The sequence below is a fragment of the Pelecanus crispus genome, chromosome 10, assembly GCF_030463565.1.
Source record: "Pelecanus crispus isolate bPelCri1 chromosome 10, bPelCri1.pri, whole genome shotgun sequence".
Lineage (NCBI taxonomy): Eukaryota > Metazoa > Chordata > Aves > Pelecaniformes > Pelecanidae > Pelecanus > Pelecanus crispus.
The window spans coordinates 19,281,620-19,300,967 of NC_134652.1; the positions used below are offsets into that span (position 1 = coordinate 19,281,620).

The 19,348-nt window shown below is 42.9% G+C and overlaps 1 protein-coding gene across 3 annotated transcripts; it reads left to right on the plus strand.

Annotated features, from left to right (window-relative positions):
• Nucleotides 1-6,858: 6,858 nt before the first annotated feature.
• Nucleotides 6,859-18,987, plus strand: LGI1 (leucine rich glioma inactivated 1). Of its 3 annotated transcripts, none has more exons than XM_075717636.1 (8): nucleotides 6,859-7,067; nucleotides 7,449-7,520; nucleotides 11,481-11,552; nucleotides 11,656-11,727; nucleotides 16,011-16,082; nucleotides 17,328-17,497; nucleotides 17,921-18,085; nucleotides 18,170-18,987. In XM_075717636.1, exons 1-8 carry the CDS (start codon nucleotides 6,877-6,879, stop codon nucleotides 18,985-18,987), a joined length of 1,632 nt encoding a protein of 543 aa, XP_075573751.1. In that variant the 5' UTR covers nucleotides 6,859-6,876. The 3 variants fall into 3 exon arrangements, with proteins under 3 accessions (XP_075573751.1, XP_075573752.1, XP_075573753.1); XM_075717638.1 differs by having other exon boundaries at nucleotides 6,877-7,067; nucleotides 18,933-18,952; XM_075717637.1 differs by lacking the exons at nucleotides 11,481-11,552; nucleotides 11,656-11,727.
• The last annotated feature ends 361 nt before the right edge of the window (nucleotides 18,988-19,348 follow it).

The following is a 19,348-nucleotide window of genomic DNA, read 5'->3' on the forward strand; positions in this document are numbered from 1 at the left end:
TGAGCCTTTAAAAAACTGGTCCCACTCTGCTGGAAAAGAGAATGCAGGAGCTAGGGAAGAGGTGAGGAATCCCAGCTCTGGGATTTAGACAGGCATCCAATCGCACTTGGAGGAGCAGGAATAGAGAACCCCAGAGGAGACTGGAGGTCAGTACGTAACAAGATCAATAGGATTTATGGGGTCTTTCTCATAGTGAAGGGCCAACCCAGTTGTGGAGGTTATGTCCGTGTCTGACCTGAAGAACGGTTAATGGATTTTTCTGTTTGATAGTTTGTTCTGTTCTTTTTCTTTACTTACATAAGGTAAAGCTACTGAGCTGTGGCACTTGCCTGCCTGCTGTGGAAGGGAGTCAGACTGGAATGAACCGTCATCCCACTGAACGTGTAAACACACTTAACAGGAGCACTACTGTCAATATCAGCTGTTAGCAGATGATGGATTAGGTCCTTAAAATTTTGTGATACTGGTTTAAAAGTCATGTAATATCAAAACATAGTACATTTTAGATACTTCGTATCTAGCTGCTTAGCCTTTATCCCTCTGGGTTACCCAGGAAGTTGGATGGAGTGTCTTCCCTAGGTCCCTCCCAGCCTGAGAGAGCCTTTCAAAAATCACAAGGGGTAGAAATTCTATAGCTTTACAGTGTCTTCTGAGGTAATTTCTAATATTCTCTACTATTTAAAAACCTGCAATTGCAAATAAAGCGTCAAGAATCATAAAGATGTCGGAAGTCCTTGGTTGTAACAAAATAAAACCTAAACATAGATTAATTTTGCCTAGCTTCTCTTTGGATGAAATACATTGTGCATCTGTTTTTCTTAAAGAATGACAGTTCAGGTAACAGACATCTCTCCTGACATACTTTTTGTCATTGGTCAAATTCTGGTGTGCCTCAGCCAGCGAGCAGTCCTAGAGGCACCTGGACACTCACCAGGATGTGCTCAGTCGTGTTCTGCATCACCGTGCAATTTTGGCCATGAGAGCTAAGACCTGACTCTCTTCAGAGGTGAGCGCTCCTAACTCCATGGTGAACTGTGAACTGGCTAATTTATGCACGGGAAAGGAGACCACCCTCCGAGTTTTTCTTTCCTCTAAAGTTGGCAGCAATTAAGTAGCCATTTCCTCAGCTTTTTGACACAGGGACTGGCCTGGTTCTGCTTTTAATGAAACTCTTGCGGTGTAACAAAGAAGGATATCCGTAATAGCGACCTGTATAGACAGGACAGGGCAAAGTCAGAAGAACTTTCCAAATAAAAAGTTCTGGGCAGCCCTGTGATCATTCCCAAGCTAGTCTGTGCTATGAGCTGTTGTAAAGGCGTCTTGAGTTTCATTCTGCCTAACCTGCAGAAGGCCTCTTCCTGGCAATGGCTCTTGGTGCCAGATCCACCAGGGAGCATAGTCTTTTCAGAACTGTTTAGAATTCACAAGACTTTGTTTTATTTGTTGGAAGTACAGCCTCGGTCTCAGCTGATTTAAATTTGCCATTTGCTGCAGAATTTGTTAAAAGGGTGGCGCTGGGAGAGCGAAAACTCGGACTCATGAGAGGTTTGTAGGAGTCTGATCTCACAGTCCTTCTGCTCCAAACACAGTGGTAACATAGCAATGACAATGTTTTGTTCTTCAGGCAGCTCATGAATATTGGGGTGTGATTCGGACTATTGCACGTCTGTGTGGTGTAATACTGTGGGCTTAACGCCAAGCACACTAAAGTTCACTAAAGTCTCGCCATCACTATCAGCGGGGTTTTGGATTAGGCCACGTATGTGCAGGCGGCTCATCCTGAGCATAGAAAAAGCAACACAATTTTCTAAAAGCAGGATGAAATAAAGGATAACTGTAACAGTATACCTATCTGCAAAGGGAAATGTATGGAACCGCAGGAAGCTTATTAAAATTTTGTCATATTTGGTAATGAAAACATATTGGGCTAATGCAAATATGTAAATATAGTCAGTGGAGCAGAGTTAATCCCTCAAAAAAGTATTAAATATTTTTAAAAATAATTTTTGGCTCTTGTGTTCTGACTGTGTTTGCTTTCCTCAAATATTTTAACAAACAGGTTTACTCAGAAGTATTCACCTTGTAACCAGATATTTCAGAATACTTGCTAAAAATATATTTTTAGGAAATAGTAATAATAATAGTTTCTAGAGCATTTAAGCTACAAAAGTTGTGCTAAGTCTGACCAGGGAACCTGAGTAATGCTAGGTGGTGAATACCTCCAATGACAACTAGCAAAAGTAGCTTTAATTTTGACCGTCATATACCGGCACCACGCTTGTTATTAGATGGTTGATTATTATAAAAAATTGTTGTTACCGAACAATTTGGATGCACTGGAAGAAATAAGCTATTTGAGTCTTACCATACAGAGCGAATATGCGGGAAGCAGTCAGCCACTGAGGCTTACTTAGCTCTGGTCAAAATTAAAGAGGCGAAACAGCACAGCATATTAATACAGTGCAGGAGATACTAAAATCTGCTGTGCTCGGTGCGGCGGCGGGGCATTCGCCGTTGTTACAAAGGGGCAGAAATTGTAAGCGGGCGCCGGAGGGGCGCGGGGAAGGCGAAAGGGACGGCAGGGCGCGCGCCGCCTCCTCCGCGGGGGCTCGGACCGGCTCTGGTGGAACGGAGCGGCACGGCCGAGCAGGGCAGGGCCGGGCCGAGCAGGGCCGAGCAGGGCAGGGCCGAGCCGAGCAGGGCAGGGCCGGGCCGGGCTGGGCCGAGCAGGGCCGGGCCGAGCAGGGCCGGGCCGGGCCGGGCTGGGCCGAGCAGGGCAGGGCAGGGCCGGGCTGGGCCGGGCCGAGCAGAGCAGGGCCGAGCAGGGCCGGGCCGAGCAGGGCAGGGCCGAGCAGGGCCGGGCCGGGCCGGGCCGGGCCGGGCTGGGCCGAGCAGGGCAGGGCAGGGCCGGGCTGGGCCGGGCCGAGCAGAGCAGGGCCGAGCAGGGCCGGGCCGAGCAGGGCAGGGCCGAGCAGGGCCGGGCCGAGCAGGGCCGGGCCGAGCAGGGCCGGGCCGGGCCGGGCCGGGCCGGGCTGGGCCGAGCAGGGCAGGGCAGGGCCGGGCTGGGCCGGGCCGAGCAGAGCAGGGCCGAGCAGGGCCGGGCCGAGCAGGGCCGGGCCGAGCAGGGCAGGGCCGGGCCGAGCAGGGCAGGGCCGGGCCGTGCTGAGCAGGGCCGAGCAGGGCAGGGCCGAGCAGGGCAGGGCCGAGCAGGGCCGGGCCGGGCTGGGCCGAGCAGGGCAGGGCCGGGCCGTGCCGAGCAGGGCCGAGCAGGGCAGGGCCGAGCAGGGCAGGGCCGGGCCGGGCCGGGCTGGGCCGAGCAGGGCAGGGCAGGGCCGGGCCGAGCAGGGCAGGGCCGAGCAGGGTCGAGCAGGGCCGGGCCGAGCAGTGCAGGGCAGGGCCGGGCCGAGCAGGGCCGGGCCGAGCAGGGCCGGGCCGAGCAGGGCCGGGCGGGAGCGGGCCCGCGGCGCGGCGCGGCGCGCTGCCGGGGTAGCGGGGCCGGCGGGGTGCGGGCAGCCCCGGCCGGGCGGTTGTAGGGCTGGCCTCGCTTAGGGCCGTGCCAAGACCTGCTGGCCTGCTCGGTACCAAAACCGAGCCCGCAGTGGCAGCCAGAAGCCCAGGATACCCCTGCCCGTAGTGGAACATGTCTGCCGGCGAGCACCTCCGTTGCACGGCAAGGTGGAGATTTTTCAGCTGTAACGTTGTCAGATGACGAGAAGCAGAGCGAGTAACGCGAGCCCTCCTGCTGAAACCTTGCCGAAAGAAAAAAACAAATAAATTTTGAGTCGCATTGTGCCTAATCAGTACCTGAAACACCAGCGAAAACAAGCTAGCGAGGTCCTAGGGGCAGGCGCTGGGCTGCGGGCACAGCAGGCAATCGCCTGCTCTGTTAGCCAGAGAACAAACAGCGATGGCACGGGTAAAGGGCGAGCCAAACGTTGCAATGGCTGGAGAGCAGCTATGCCACTGAAAAGCCACGAACCGATTTGTTTTTAAACTACTACATGGCAAGAAACGAGATACTGAGCTTGGCACAAAAGGCCCCCGGAAAACGTGATTTACGCCTCCCTTTTGACAGAGCTGTTAAAAATATTCATAATGTTTGCAATTTTGGAAAAAGCGGTTGTTTTGGCATGTAGTTTGGATCAGAAAACCAACTTCCAGGCGGTTCTCTGTGCGGACAAAACTCGAGTCAGGTTACTGCCCTGCTGCAGAATGTGCTTTTGTTGCTGAAAAACCGCTACATTGCAAAGTTTTCAGGAGGTTCACAGTGTGGCTGGAGTATTAACTAAAAAGAAATGCCTAAGTAATTGATGGTGGATTTCAGTGAATGAGCCGAAGGAAATGAAACATGGGGTTACACCATCAATGGCAAAATATTGCCATGGCAATGGGTAGCTTTGCCAGGAATAAACAAACAAACAACAACAGGCCTCTTCTCTCTCAGCAAAAAGTTAGAGAATTTTCTGTTCTCACCTCACCAAAGTCTGTGCTTTTGGACATCTCGGAGGGGAGAAGATAGTGTACCCTACTTACGCAAGTCCCACAAATCCAGCTCCCTTCTCAGTCGTACAATTAGATCATTTCCAGAGCAAGAAGTAACCTTTATGCCCAGGGGAAGGCATCAACATTTGCTTTATAATGATTTCAGTGCTTTGGTTACTGTAATTCTGTGCCTTCTTTTCTTACAGAAGGTGGAAGGGCTCAGAAATAACGCAGCTCTGTGTCACCCCTAGTTGAAGTCAGTCTTGCTTCAGGAGAGACTGCTGACAGGGGAGATTTCCTTATGAGCCAAAATATGGGCCCGCGCTTAAATTAATAAAGAGCTTTAAAAAAACCACACCACAGAGAGCAAGGGAGCTGAGAAAGCACGAGCTGCCCTTTTCCGCAGGCGCGGGTGCCAGGCGGGGAGCGTGCCGATGCACAGGCACCGGAGTCCTCTCCCAGCAGCGCCTTCAGCAGCGGCCCTCTGCCTCTGAAAGCTTTCTGGACGCTTCTGGCCATCCCCAGTCCCTCAGAGGATGCAGTCCCACCCCTGGGTGGGAGCTCTGCAGGTCTCCTCTCAACCCAGGGAGGTGGACCTCAGCCACCGCCCTGGTAAGGACTCGGCCGTGCTGGGGTCCTGCCTAGTGTCCGTATGCTGAATTTCTTGCAGTTTTGCAGGCTGTTGTCCCCCTTCGCCATCTGCCACACGTAGCATCTGAAATTCCCACTGGGCACCCGTATCTGGGTATGCGCTGGGCCTTGCTGGCGTCATTCCTGAGGAAGACAGATGTGGCCCGGTGTTGGCCCTGAGATTTCATGGCCTGTAGAGCAGGAGCAATGGGCCAGAGCCAGGTGGCCGTGTGGCATCAAAGGAGGAATCACCGGCAGTGAAGAGAGATCTTCTGGCTTACCGTGTCTCCTGGTGAGGAGACAGCACCTACGTGAAGGAGCCAATAGCGAGCATGTCTGTAGTAAACTTCTGTACCATCGGGTCGACCCTAGCAGACTTTGTGATCTGTGTAACGCAAACAGTGCTGCCAGTCTGACGGGGAAGTGTCAAGACCTATTAAAGTTTGCAAAACTCTTCTAATAGCAATCCTATATCGGAAAAAATAAAATCATCCCATATGGCTTTCCAGCTATTTGTCATTCATTAGTTTTGTCTTACCATTCTTTCTATATTAACACTTAGTTGCTGCTTAAGTTCCCTATAAAATATTTAATGTAGTTTACTGTAAAGTCTTCAGGCTGAGGACTGTTTCTTACAGAGTATTCATACTGCACCTAGCACTGATTTCAATTGAAGCCCCCAGGCAGTATTGTAAAGATTCATTATTACCATCCAGATCTGTCCCTACCCCGTCACTTTTCAAAGAAGGTCCATTCTTAACTACAGGTTTAACATAGCTGGTGTTTAAATAATAATTTTCTGTTTTCCGTCTAAAATGATCAAACCAGTCTCCAAGCAAATACATTTTTTAACTTGAACTTTTAATTAATGTTGTCCATTTTGAACGGTGCTTGATCCACTTTATTTAACCAGCTCAGAAAACATGTAACAAATGAGAATGGTTCTTTTTCTTAAAAAAAAAAAAAAAAAAAAAAAAAAAAAAAGGCAGTTGGGCTCTATTTTGCATGAGAAAATACTTTGTTTAGGAATGACAGTTGTAGGCATTCGCTCATACATTGTAATATTTTCCATGTGTGGCAGCTTGTTTTTCAGTGGTACAAATATGTGCAATAAGGGCTAAGGATAAAAATTAATCTAACAGCTTTTGCAGCAATGCTTTTGATGGTTTCACTCGATTTCATTTTCCTGTGAATACTGCCGTTAGTTCTGCTGCTTGCAATATGTGAAGCATAATTCTCAAAGGTTCACGAGGTTGTAGGATCCAGTAAGAGATGACTGATTTCTCCCCCCACACACATACACTCCACCCCACACCCACTCACCCACCCACCAGCAAAACATAATGCTGTACTATTTTTGGTAACAGGGAAAGGGCCTCCCTGTGAAAACAGAAAGCAGTGTATTTCTCAGTTACATCACTTTGCAATCTAATGCTGTGTTGTGCTCAGTGTTTTTGTGGTGATGCAAGTCTTTTTTTTTTTTTTTTTTTTTTTCTCCCCTTCAGCCGGTTGGATTTTCCCCATCTTACAGCACCTCGCAGGTCTCTTCTCTGAGCAGTACGTTGCCTGAGTGAGTGGAAACATACAGATCAGCTGCAGGTTTCTGTCTACAAAAACAGAGTGAAAGAGAAAGAAAAGGGTTGGGAAACCAGAGACAAATATTGACCTGGACTTATAGAAAGACATCCAATGGCTGAATAAAGAACCCCTGTTCATGTTTTGGGATATTCTTTCAACTGGCTGGAACGAGAGCGGATCAAAAGAATGGGAAATGCCAGCAGACCCTTTAGAAGAATTGCTTATTTCTTATGCCTTTTATCTGTGCTTTTGCTGACTGAAGGGAAGAAACCAGTGAAGCCAAAATGTCCTGCCTGGTGTACTTGTACCAAAGATAATGCTTTATGTGAAAATGCCAGATCTATTCCTCGCAGCGTTCCGCCTGATGTTATCTCACTGTAAGGGCTGTAAGCATTTGGTTATTTAATTTATGATTTAAAATGAACTAGGATGTGTGGTGTGTTCAGTGCATACAGAAGGATGCTTGCTGCAGGGAGTACCTCCAGCATTCAGAATCATCAGCTAATGTGTTAAAATTGTGCTGCATCCTTGAATCCTGATTTTTTTCATCTCTTTCATCTGTCTGTCTGTCTGTGTATGTGCACACATCCCATTTTATACCTTCTTCTATACTACATGAAACGTGTAACATTTGTTTTTTCGGGTTGGGGGTTTTTTTTGCTTACATAAATAAATTTGTCTGTGATGACCAGATCGGTATTACAGCCACGGATATATGAGACTACATTAATATAAGGTTGTTTTTTTCTTCTTTCCAGATCCTTTGTGAGATCTGCTTTTACTAAAATCCCAGAAGGGAGTTTTTTGCTCACACCATCTCTGCAGCTTCTGTGAGAAATATTTATATGATACAATTTTTGTTATGAAATGTATATGTATCCATAAATATTACAGAAAGGGTCTCAGTATGAATTTTGTAAGAAACAGCAAGAGAAGATTCATTAGATGACACAATACAAGACTTTTTAGCAATTTGAAAGATAGTGCATGTTTAATTTTTTTCAAAGTGTATCTACTTAGTATTTTGCAAGGCTATCTGTTGTCAGTGCTACTTTGAATGATTACGTGCTGAAGCTTTTGGTGACAGAACGTATGCTATCTTTATTATACTTTAATTAACACTCCAGTAGGGATTTGAGCATTGCAACAACTATTCTTGTTTCTTTTCTGCAGTCCTGGGGCCTGATCCCAATATGAAGCTGCTCATTTGCAACTCCCATCGACTGTGAGCTCAGAACCCCTCAGATCAGGCCCTTCACTGCAGTGGGACAGGTCCCGAAGTCCCTTTCCATGTTAAATTGCCATTGACTTCTGTGGAAGTTTAGTCACTTCAGTGGGAGTTTTGCCTTCATAGCGCCTGGATTTGACCCTCTTTGTTATTTCACGTTCTTTGAAAAAAACAAAAAAAGTAATGAAGGTTCTCTTCCAATTAAAAAAAATTAAGCAGTTATTTCAAAATCAAATCTGCGATGAGGTATATGCAGAAAGAGACTATTTTGGGATGTTTAAATATTAGATGCATTTCTATATAGGATTTTCACAGGCTCACAGGCTTTCCTAGAAATGTGGGCATACGATTATATAATTGCAAGCTATACAGAGGTAGAGGGGGTGTAACCTGAACTGTTTATAGTGGTTGTGCTGCCAGCCTGACACACGCCCAGATTTGTCTCAGGAATCCGGCAAGACAGGCTCCCCGATGTGATCAAAATCAAAATTGGACGTCTGTCCCAGAGTGACTTCCCATGCGCTCCAGGTGTAGTCAGAGGTGTAGCGGGGATGTATTGGAGCCCTACGGCTGTAGATTAAACTGCTGGTGCACCCACAGCTGAAGCCCTGACCCTAGCTGTACTCTGCTACCTCAAGTGGAGCTGATAAGGAGGTGCAGACGTACTGTACAATTTTGGATACAGGGTAAATAGGTAAATGCAGTTACTATGGAAACCTAAATGCTTTTCCATGGTGCTTTATTCCGGAGAAGCTTTTCCCAGGTGGTCACAGATCACAGAAGGGACACATTTCACATAATTCCCGCAATGGGCCTTTCAAAGGAAAAAAAAAAAGAAATAGCAGCATTGGTGGAGCTTGTATCTGAAGAGAGTGAGTAGGACATCATCTCTCTTGGCTACGATATGCCACCTACACTTAGCGATCTCGCTGCCAGGGGAGGCAGAATTGAGTAGGGTGGAGTAGGACAGACACAGTCTTTTTATTTTGAGTTATTACAGTGCCCGGCACAGTGGGGTCTTTGTCTCTGGGCTGTTGGCGTTTTAGTAAAGGTAATAATTTGCATGATCTGCTGTATACTTCACTGAAACGCATGTTCTAACCTGCTGCTAATCAATGCTGCAACAAAAGCTCCGACCCCAGAAAAGCAGGTTTTGTTCTGCGAGGGGCTTCGATGAGAGATCTGTTAAAATGGTGCAAACAGGACATAGATTGATTACTTCTGCTACCTAGCATTTCTAAAAATACTGCTGAACACTTTTCCAGATATATTTCTAACATGGTAGCCGAGCTGCTTGCCATTTTTGGGAAGTCAGGCTGCTGATCTAAGGCAAATGACTCCTTAAACACAGCCCATAGGAGCAGGGTTGTATCTGGGGGGCCAATACTCCAGTTTGTAAATGGGAAAGAAAAATTTCCACCTTGGGCAGAAGATAACAAGGGAAATAAGAATATGGAAGACTCAGGTTAATCAAAAATTAAAGTCAGTTTTAGCTTTTGCATAATTATAGCTGTATTGGTAGGTTTAATTTAGCCAATAGCAAGATTTAGCAACCTATACATATTTTTACATAATAGTCTCCAGCATTACATTTTTAGAGTCCAAATGTAACTTGGTATCTCCAGTATGCCAGTCACACATTTCTAAGAGTGGAATATATCTGCTGCTATTATTATTTGCTACTATTTTTACTGTAGTAGCTGCAATGGTCTCTGGAAAACTCATGGTCTCATTGTGCTAAACACTACTCCTACATCCCAGGCCAGGAGAGCTTTTCTTCTTGAATAGTATGGATGGTATGCTCTGTGCTCTTCATGTGACAGCAAAAATACGAAGGACCTACACAGCTACAGCGAAGTGCCAAGCAGGAGTGTTCCCTAAATGTCGAGAAAATCTCCTGCTCTCATCTCCAGCGCTGGTAACTCTGTGTATCAGCAATGTGCCGAGGGTGCCCTTATCAACCGATGACATGAAAGCCCATAGAAAGAAGGGAGGTAATCATGGCACCAGGATCCGTACCTGCTGGCAGCGTACAGTTCCTGCTAAGCAATAGAGTCTCTAGCCACAGTGCAGTATCTTCTGCCTCTGTCCCCAGAAATAGCTAGCTGGTGGGTCACGGATCAAGCAAATCAGGTGTCTGAGGTCAGAGAGTGGGAGAAAGGCCACTTTGTGCATCAAATACGCGTGATAGAGCCATTGGGGTGAGGTACAAGATGGGAGGCAAATGAGCTCGCCCAGTGAAGACCTACACTATAAGCCTGGCAATCTCTAAAATAGGTATACTATTTAAAGAGATACCATCCTGTTCTTTAAACTACAGGGAGGATAGAGTGCAGAAAAGGAAAAAATTTCCAGTGAAATCACATCAGAAAAGTAAAATTAGTTGCAGGCAGCAGGTTTACTAAATTGGTCTTCTGGTTCAGAGATTTTATAAAAATACTCATTTCCTCTAAGGAAGAGAAGTATTCATTGTTTCTAACAAAAAGGAAGAATTCCCTGCTTACATTTTTCATACATGTATAGGAACATATTTAAAGTGGAAGAAGCACAGTCTGCAATAGCCAACTGAGAAAATAAATCAATTGCAATTTATTCTTAATGCAAACTTCAAAATAAGATATTAACTCGTTAAGCTTATTAATTCATACTTGGAAATCCTGAACTCCTGAATGCCTAAGGATGTCATAGTGTAAATCTATTTATCTATCAGGTCCAACTGAATAAAATATAGATGTGCCTCTAGTATTCCACTGGGGTAAAGTTCATTGTACTTGACAATGCCTCACCACATTAAGGGTGTGGCAGTTCAGAGCTGAATTAAAATGGGCAAATGCAAACATGGCTGATAAGCATAAATAAAGCTGGAAAAATAGGTGCTAGTCCACTTTTAATGCTTACAAAATTACATAAAATTAAATGTGTTGCTGGTATTTTTACTGCTAGATGGATGAAAAATACATGCACACACTAAGAGCTATTTCCAGCAGGTATAATGTGGTCTTAAAAATAGTTCTGATTTGAACACTGACTAAATTAAGAGATTTTCCATTTTTTTCTCAGTAACTTCTCAGTACCCTCAGGTCAAATATGCTTACAAGTTTAACTTGTAAATTAAGGGATTTTTCTGCCTGTCAGTGGTGCAAATTCGACCTGATGTCTGGCTAACCAGCTGGATACTTTCCCTATGTTGTCATCAAAAGTAAGTTTTCTTCAAGACAATTTAGACCTCTGTAGTACTTGAACATTTCATTGTTGTCCAAGTATGTCTCCAGTGGCGCTTGTACAATCCCATTGTTTTACTGGCATGATAAACCCACATTTACATCCCACGGAAGTCAATGGAATTTTATCAGATGGCCCCTGTATGCAAAGCAGGGAGTTGTTGGGTCCTTCCCTTTGCACCAGACTATGGTGCAATATATCAGCCTTACCATCCTGTAGTGCTTGCCCAGACAAAACCATGAAACCAGGCAGTGGAAATTTGGCCTACCATGGCTTGCTGAAACATTTTCTAAAGATGCTGCTAACCTAATGGTCTTTTGTTTTGCATCTCTTTACACAGGTTGTTTACATCCAACACTTTCGATGTTATTAGTGATGATGCTTTCATGGGCCTTCCTCATCTAGAATATTTGTGAGTGGACAAAAGTATATTTCCTGGCATTATTGAATAGAGTGGGTGGGCTTCCAAGTTCCAGGCATTGCTTTGACCAGAATGACTTTACGACCCGTTACAGGTTCATAGAGAACAACAGCATTAAGTCAATTTCAAGAAATACTTTCAGAGGACTGAAATCTTTAATTCACCTGTAAGTAAAGTGGTTGTATATATTGCTTGGTGTATTTAATATAGTAACTGAACCACTGTGTTGTTTAATTTTGCATTTTGATATATAGCTGTTCGCATTTGTTTAAGCAGTATTAATAGCAATTTAATCAGAGTGTTAATCTGTGTGTTTCCACCAAAGACTTCTAAACTGTGGTATGGGTAGAAGGCTGAGACCCAAACAGCTTCCAAGCGGTACATGCTTGGCAGTAGCCCCCCAGCTTTCTCTGCTCAGGGCACTGGAGATTTCCAGCTGAGCATGTAGGAGCAGGGAGAAAGCAGGATAGGTTGGGAAGCTTGGCACCGACAAGGTGAGTCCCAGTTTGGGACTTGGAGAGGAGGAAGGTGGGAGCTGTGGTCAGCGCTGAGGTGCCCCGCTGGTGAGAGGCTGAGGGGTGGACACACACTTCTCCCCAGGTGCCCTAGTCGGGCGTGGATCCAGGAGAATATTACGACCATTCCTGGGACCAGCCATCACTGTCTGTTCCCATGTCCACTTCAGCTAGTACCCGTACCCAGCAGAATCTGACCAAATCAGTTTTGAAAATTCCCACCCTGAACAATTCTGAATAGAAGCGTTGCAACAAGAGGCACTTATGACTTACTGATCCACTTCTTCCACTTAACTATAGGGCGTATCAGCCTTTAGACTTCAACAGGATCGGCTTCAAAGCCCTGCATTGCACCCTGTCCTCTCCTGCACGCGAGCCAGAGCATCCCACGATCAGGATCTGTCACGCGCTGACACTGGGGTCTGCTTAACATTCCGCATGTTGCTGCTGAGCCCTTCAGCTCTCCTGGAAACACGGCCAGAGCCTTGCCCTCTGACATGCTGCAGCCCCCTCGCTGCGTCAGCCGAGAGGGGAAATTAGTCCAAGGCACTCTGGATGCTAATGTGGCTGTTAGGAGCAACACTTCCCACGCTCACACCAGCTGAGGCATTTCTCACGCTGTGCTCAGCAGGGGAAACGCACACTGGCCAACAAATACCTGTAACATTTCACTGCAAACACCAGAGTAGCATCCGCATGCCCTGAGCTAGCAAGACAGTTTTTAGACAGGTTTTCGTCTCTTTATCTTACATCAAGTTTCTTTTTTAACGATAAATTTAATTTAGGAAGTGATACATTTATTGAAAATATAGTATGTATTGTAAGAAAATGTAAAAAATACAAAAATAATATAAGAGAAGGAGGCTAAAACATCTGTGGTGTGCCTGACATGGGTTTATACCCAGCTCTGAGCATTTGCATTCCGAAGCATCTATCTTGGGGAGTGTGTCACAGGCAGGGGAGTGGATTCTGACCTTTTGGCCTTAACACAATAACCTCCAAAAGGGTTTTGAAACAGGGTCATTTAACTTTTTCTTTCATATATTTTGACACAGGAGAGAAAGCAAAGGTTCCATCTTAAATAGTTAATGCATAAATATAATAGTTGAATTGCAATTCACCACATCCTTCACCACATAGTAAATGTACCATAAGACACTTTACTCATCCCTTTTTGGTCAGAATAGACAACACTCACAGCTGGCTGAAACTGAGCCTACTGTGACTACTCATGTATATAAAGTTACTTATAGAATGCCCCTAGGTCTGAGGAAAAGGAAAGAGAGAGGAGAGCCTGTATATGAACAGGCTGTGCACATCCCATAAAAATCCATATTAGAGGTATAGGCGTAATTACAGTTTTGTTAAAAAAGGCAGATAATTGGGTAAGGCTGGTAACTGGGACCCTATCTTCAAAATATTTATGCACATGAATAGCTTTATATTCACAAATGGGTCCAGTACATTATTTATCATATTCATTTACTTATTTAGTAGCTGTTGCTGCCAGTGAGCAAATTGCTTTTCTAACACAGAGGAAGGCACAGTTTCTTCTCCACAGAGCATACAGTCCAAGAGTAACATCTTGTCTTGCCTGTTCCGTTGGTTTCTGGGGATGCTTCAGCAGTTTCGTAAGAGAAAACATACGCAAAAGATAGAACCACATTTGAGGAGCCACTGCAGTTTGCATGTGGTTGCATGCACATTTTTGGGACGCAGATTTGCGCATCATGCTGCTATTGCGCATGGAGCGGTATTCACGAAGACAATGAGAAATGTGCAGAAAATAACTGCAAAGGCAGGTCCATTAACCACACAATGTGACTAGTTTAATCTGCTTGCGGAACCACTCCCCAGCCTTTGGGGAAAATTGCACACACACGTTAAGAACAAGCATTTGGCACCCTGAGGCATTTCTCATTTAACAGGAGAGTACTTGTGTACATGAAATATATTAGAAAGAATCATAGTAAATAAGCATACAAATGAGTTCCATGAAGTTAGAGGAGATGATGAACTTGATTCTATTTATTCTGTTTGCTTCCTTTTCGCAACATAACTTTTGCAATGCAGTAAGCTATCCAAACATTTGTATTTTTATAATGCAATTAACTTTGATAATTACAGTGTGTCCGTATTGTAAAACAGAGCCATCTAGTATTTATCATTATGCAACACAATTTGTATTGTGCTCGGAGCAGATTTAAGAAAAGGAAAATTAAAGAAAAATAGCATTTTTTAACAAATTTACCGATTTAATGTCAAAATCTTACAGTTAGGATAGGAAAATAATTTCTATTCACAATATATAATTTTGATTGCATTTCTTTCAGAACTGGGACCATAAGTTTAACTGCATTTTTGATTCAACCTTTACTCTCTTATTACAAACCAAATACTATGTACAGCACCATCTAGGCAAGCCAGTGTTTTCTAATTATATATTAGAAATATTATTATATTACATTATTATTATAATATTATAATATGGATATATTATATTATTAGACATATATATTAGTATGCTTTTAACAGGGGAATATAAAATGCATAATCTTCATCCAAAAATTGGCAAATGCGTAAACCTTGTGTAAATTTTTCTGTCCATCATATTCCCATGACAGTGGTGAACCACTGGTACTTCCAAGCACATCGTCCCTTTCAGTTTGCTATAATCCAGGTCATAAAGAATATACAGGGCATTAAACCTGCCTCAGCTTGCAAGTCTGCTTAGCTTCCTCCATTTGAGTTACCTGACTTTTAAAGAATTGCTCCTGAGTGTAAAATTAAGCGTAAGTGAAGCACATGACACATACACCAAACAGCGTTACAATCAGATGTACTTTGAAAGTGGTGAAGTCAGAACGGAGTAATGGTATCATCCCATATTTACTATTCCTGATAAGGCAAACAATTTTAAATGAGGCAGTAGACATAGTATGTCTGTGCCTGTTCTTGAATTTAAGTATATGCCTAAGTGGCTTCGCTTGGCTAGAGAAATTGTAGTTAAAAAATAACTCTCACATTTACAAGTGAAAACAAAAGAGGTTCTAAGTCTTACTAGCTGCAGATTCTAACTGGGATCTTAAACTACAATGCTTTCTTTATATTTTCATTTCTTTTCGTAGGTAGTAAATAATTTTGTTAATCAAAAGAGGCGTAAGCTATACCCTACAATGTTATTCTTGTCCTGTCATGCCCTCAGTGACCTCTTGGAGAACCCAGGCCTTTGGTGGACTCACACAGACGTGTCTGACTGAAATGTAATATATTGCTTGTTCAAAGCCTGCCTGCATTTCCTTGTCACTTTTACTAGCTGGAATAATCACTGAATTTAAATGAGTCTTCCCAACATTAAAAATTGGGAATTAATGGCATTTTTTTTGCTGGTCCTACACATACGTACTCTCACACACACATTCCAGGAAGAAATTGATGCTGACCAGCAATTTCTTGTCTAGTGCTGCGTATTTCCAAAAACCATGACCTAAGCCTAAGTCCAACAGAATGAAACCTAGCGTTAAGATTTTGCTTCCAGAAGAGATACAAAAAAGTGGGGAAATTGCAGTAATATGAACATCGCGTATTGGTATCTCATAAGGAAAACATCAGCAGATCCAATAGTGACTAATTGCTTTAAAATAATGGTGCTGGCAAAACACCAGAGGTGGTTGCACTTTTTACCCTGCTAAGTGAAGTATTGTAAGTGCTGCAAGGCTGCTGAAGAGTCAGAAAGCAGAAGGAGGCATGACATTTTAGTGGGAGAAAGAGTCACAAAGTAAATGAGCTCTTCTTAAAAGCAATCTTTTAGAACTAAGCGCTGGAGAATGCCAGGGTTCTTTACCTTAAGAAAAAAAATGCACACAGCATTACACCTTGCAAAAATGTGTATTTTCATGAACTAGCACTGATACTGAAGTGTCTTCTTTTACAGGAGTCTCGCAAATAATAATCTCCAATCGCTTCCGAAAGACATATTCAAAGGCTTGGATTCTTTAACAAATGTGTAAGAAAGCAATTAATTAATCTATTAATTATACTAAAAATATAAAGAGATCATTTTAGAGGACATTCTGAGTAACTGGTAGCCAGTAATGGGATCTTATTACTGGGTAGAGACTACCCAATATGGGTAGGCTTGGTTTTTTTCTACTGTTGTTGATAATTTGCTTTAGTTTTGAATATTCCACCGGTTATGAAGATAAGTAATATTGTTAGTAGTCATGTAAGAGAGCTGCATGTTCATCAAGACTTAGTGAATAAGAAGGAAGTATCCTCAGGGATGCGTGAGAGAGCATGGCATGAGGGGAGGGTGGAAGATATTTAATGGAGTAACATTCCTGTGTGCAAATAACTTCTGGGAAGGCTATCTTTTATCACAAAAGCATGTGTTAGTAAGTACCGTATCCCATACTAAATCTAATTGCAACCAAGCCAAAACATGAACTTGTTTAAATATGTAACTTAAACACCAGTAAAAATACAAAATATAGAAAAAGAGATAAATCCTACAGTGGCTTCACTCAACTATGTCCTGTTTACAACACACCAAATTCTGGTTCACCTGATTTGGGATAATGAGTGCAGAACATCCTTTCCCTGCTCCCTGCAAGACAGGCTGAATTCATAGCATAGAGCTGCAGCAATAAGCTGTGGAGATGGTCAGTGTTTCTGGTAGCATTACTTGGCATGACGGATCGTGGCCAGGTGGTTACACCATCTGGTCCTGGCGCGTGCCCGTTCCTGTACATACTGTCTGAAATCTGACTGAAGACAGCTGTAAAAGACTTGAACAGAACTCCTTTGCTTGTGTCTCCTAAAGCCCTAAATGAGTATTTCTAAATGAAACAGCAAATACTGACTGGCTGACCATAAGGTTACATTAATTCCGGCTTTGTTATCTAGACTGCTCGTATTGAGAAAGGCTAATCCAAAAGAAACAACCTCCCGAAATATGGGGCCAACAGTTTGGTAGGCTTTTGTGTACCTCTAAACTTGGGGAAATCAACGAAAATTTCCTGCTGATTATCAAGTTAAGTTCTCTTTGATTTCCCTAACAGAATTAAATCCATGTGGGTTCTGGTATGTAGATTTAACTGCGGGTCAGGACAAATTAATCCAGGAAGACATCAATTGAGAGTAAGCAAGAGGACACATATTTAACAAGAGCCCAGTTTGTTGCTGTCCTGCAAGGAGGAATAGAATACATCAGCTGACTACTTATTTTCAATGCATGATTTATTTGTTGTAGAGATCTTAGAGGCAATGCATTTAATTGTGACTGCAAACTGAAGTGGTTAGTGGAATGGCTGGGCAGCACCAATGCAACAGTTGAAGACATTTACTGTGAAAGCCCACCAGAATATAAGAAGCGCAAAATCAATAGCCTCTCTCCGAAAGAATTTGATTGCATTATTACAGGTAATGTGCTTCAAATTATTTAATCTTGTTAAATTAAAGTCAAAGCTATATATTTTTTTATTCTAGGGTCCATTTTTGCAGGAAGTCTGCATACTGGATGGAACTTCCACTAAAATCAATATGAATTCTGTGCAGGCGTAAGTCTGACATGCGAATGACTTGGGAGTGGGGTCTTATATTGCAGCTCCTACTCAGACTTTAGTATGCTATATAAGGGTTTGGAGAACTGGGACATAAAACGGCATCTCTTTTAACTGAGAAAGATTGAAAAACAAGTTGCAGTGCTCCTTTATCAACAGGAAAATTGGACTAGTGATGAAATACTGTAATTTGTAATAATTTGGTATCTGTTAAGCAGATGTTTTTTCAGTACCGTATGGAAATTATCTCTGTAATTATCATATGTTGTGTGCACTTTTACAGAATTTGAAGTTTATCAGTCCCTGCCATACCAATCTCTGTCAGTAGATACTTTCTCATACATGAATGATGAACATGTTGTTATTGCTCAGCCTTTTACTGGAAAATGCATCTTTCTTGAATGGGACCACGTAGAAGTGATGTTCAGGAATTATGACAACATTACAGGTATGAACACTGCTCAACAAATAACATTACAACACCTGATCCAAAAAGTGGTGCTAACCCTGTCTTTTGCTTTTGTTTTTATAGGTACTTCAACTGTTGTGTGTAAACCTATAGTTATTGAGAGTCAGCTGTATGTCATTGTCGCGCAGCTGTTTGGAGGCTCCCACATATATAAAAGAGATATTTTTGCTAATAAGTTTATAAAAATTCAAGATATTGAGATCCTTAAAATCCGAAAACCCAATGACATTGAAACTTTCAGGATTGCTGAAGACTGGTATTTTGTTGTTGCAGACAGTTCAAAAGCTGGTTTCACCACGGTTTACAAATGGAATGGGAATGGATTTTATTCCCATCAGTCTCTGCACGCCTGGTACAGAGATACTGATGTCGAGTATCTTGAAATATCCGGCAAACCACATTTAATTCTGTCAAGTAGTTCCCAAAGACCTGTAATATATCAATGGAACAAAGGAACAAATGAATTTGTTAAGCGTTTTGATATCCAAGATATGGAAGATGCATATGCAGTGAAACATTTCAAAGTGAAAGAGGATGTATACATTTGCTTAACAAGATTTATTGGGGACTCTAAAGTAATGAAATGGGGTGGTTTAGCATTTCTGGATTTACAAAGGATGCCATCCCGAGGGTCAATGGTATTCCAACCGCTTCAGATAAGTAATTATCAATATGCCATTCTTGGAAGTGATTATTCTTTCACTCAAGTCTATTATTGGGATGCTGAAAAGGCAAAATTTGTGAAGTTTCAAGAATTAAACGTACAGGCACCAAGATCTTTCATACATGTCTCCATCGATAAACGAGATTTTCTCTTTGCTTCAAGTTTTAAGGGAACTACATTGATTTATAAACATGTCATAGTTGACTTAAGCGCATGACACTCATAATTCTGAGATTACATCAGACCTTCTGCCATAAGTGGACAAAATGAACTAAATGCATGATGACTCTCTTATCTTACTTCCAAATGAATGCCTTTAAAAGTTGAGATTGCTAGAACAAAGTATTACTAGTATCTTCATCTTTAATTGTCAAGTCTAGTGGTGTTGGAAGTTGCATTTTTTAACAAAAAGAAATTAAATTAACTGTTCTTTGCATCCACAATATGTAAATATGTGTGCAACTGCATCTGTTGCTATAAAGAATATGAAGATGTACTTTTCCATTTATTTATTCACCTGTTTGAAACAACTGCCAAATAAAATGTTTACATTTTGTGTCTTTCACATTTCAAACATT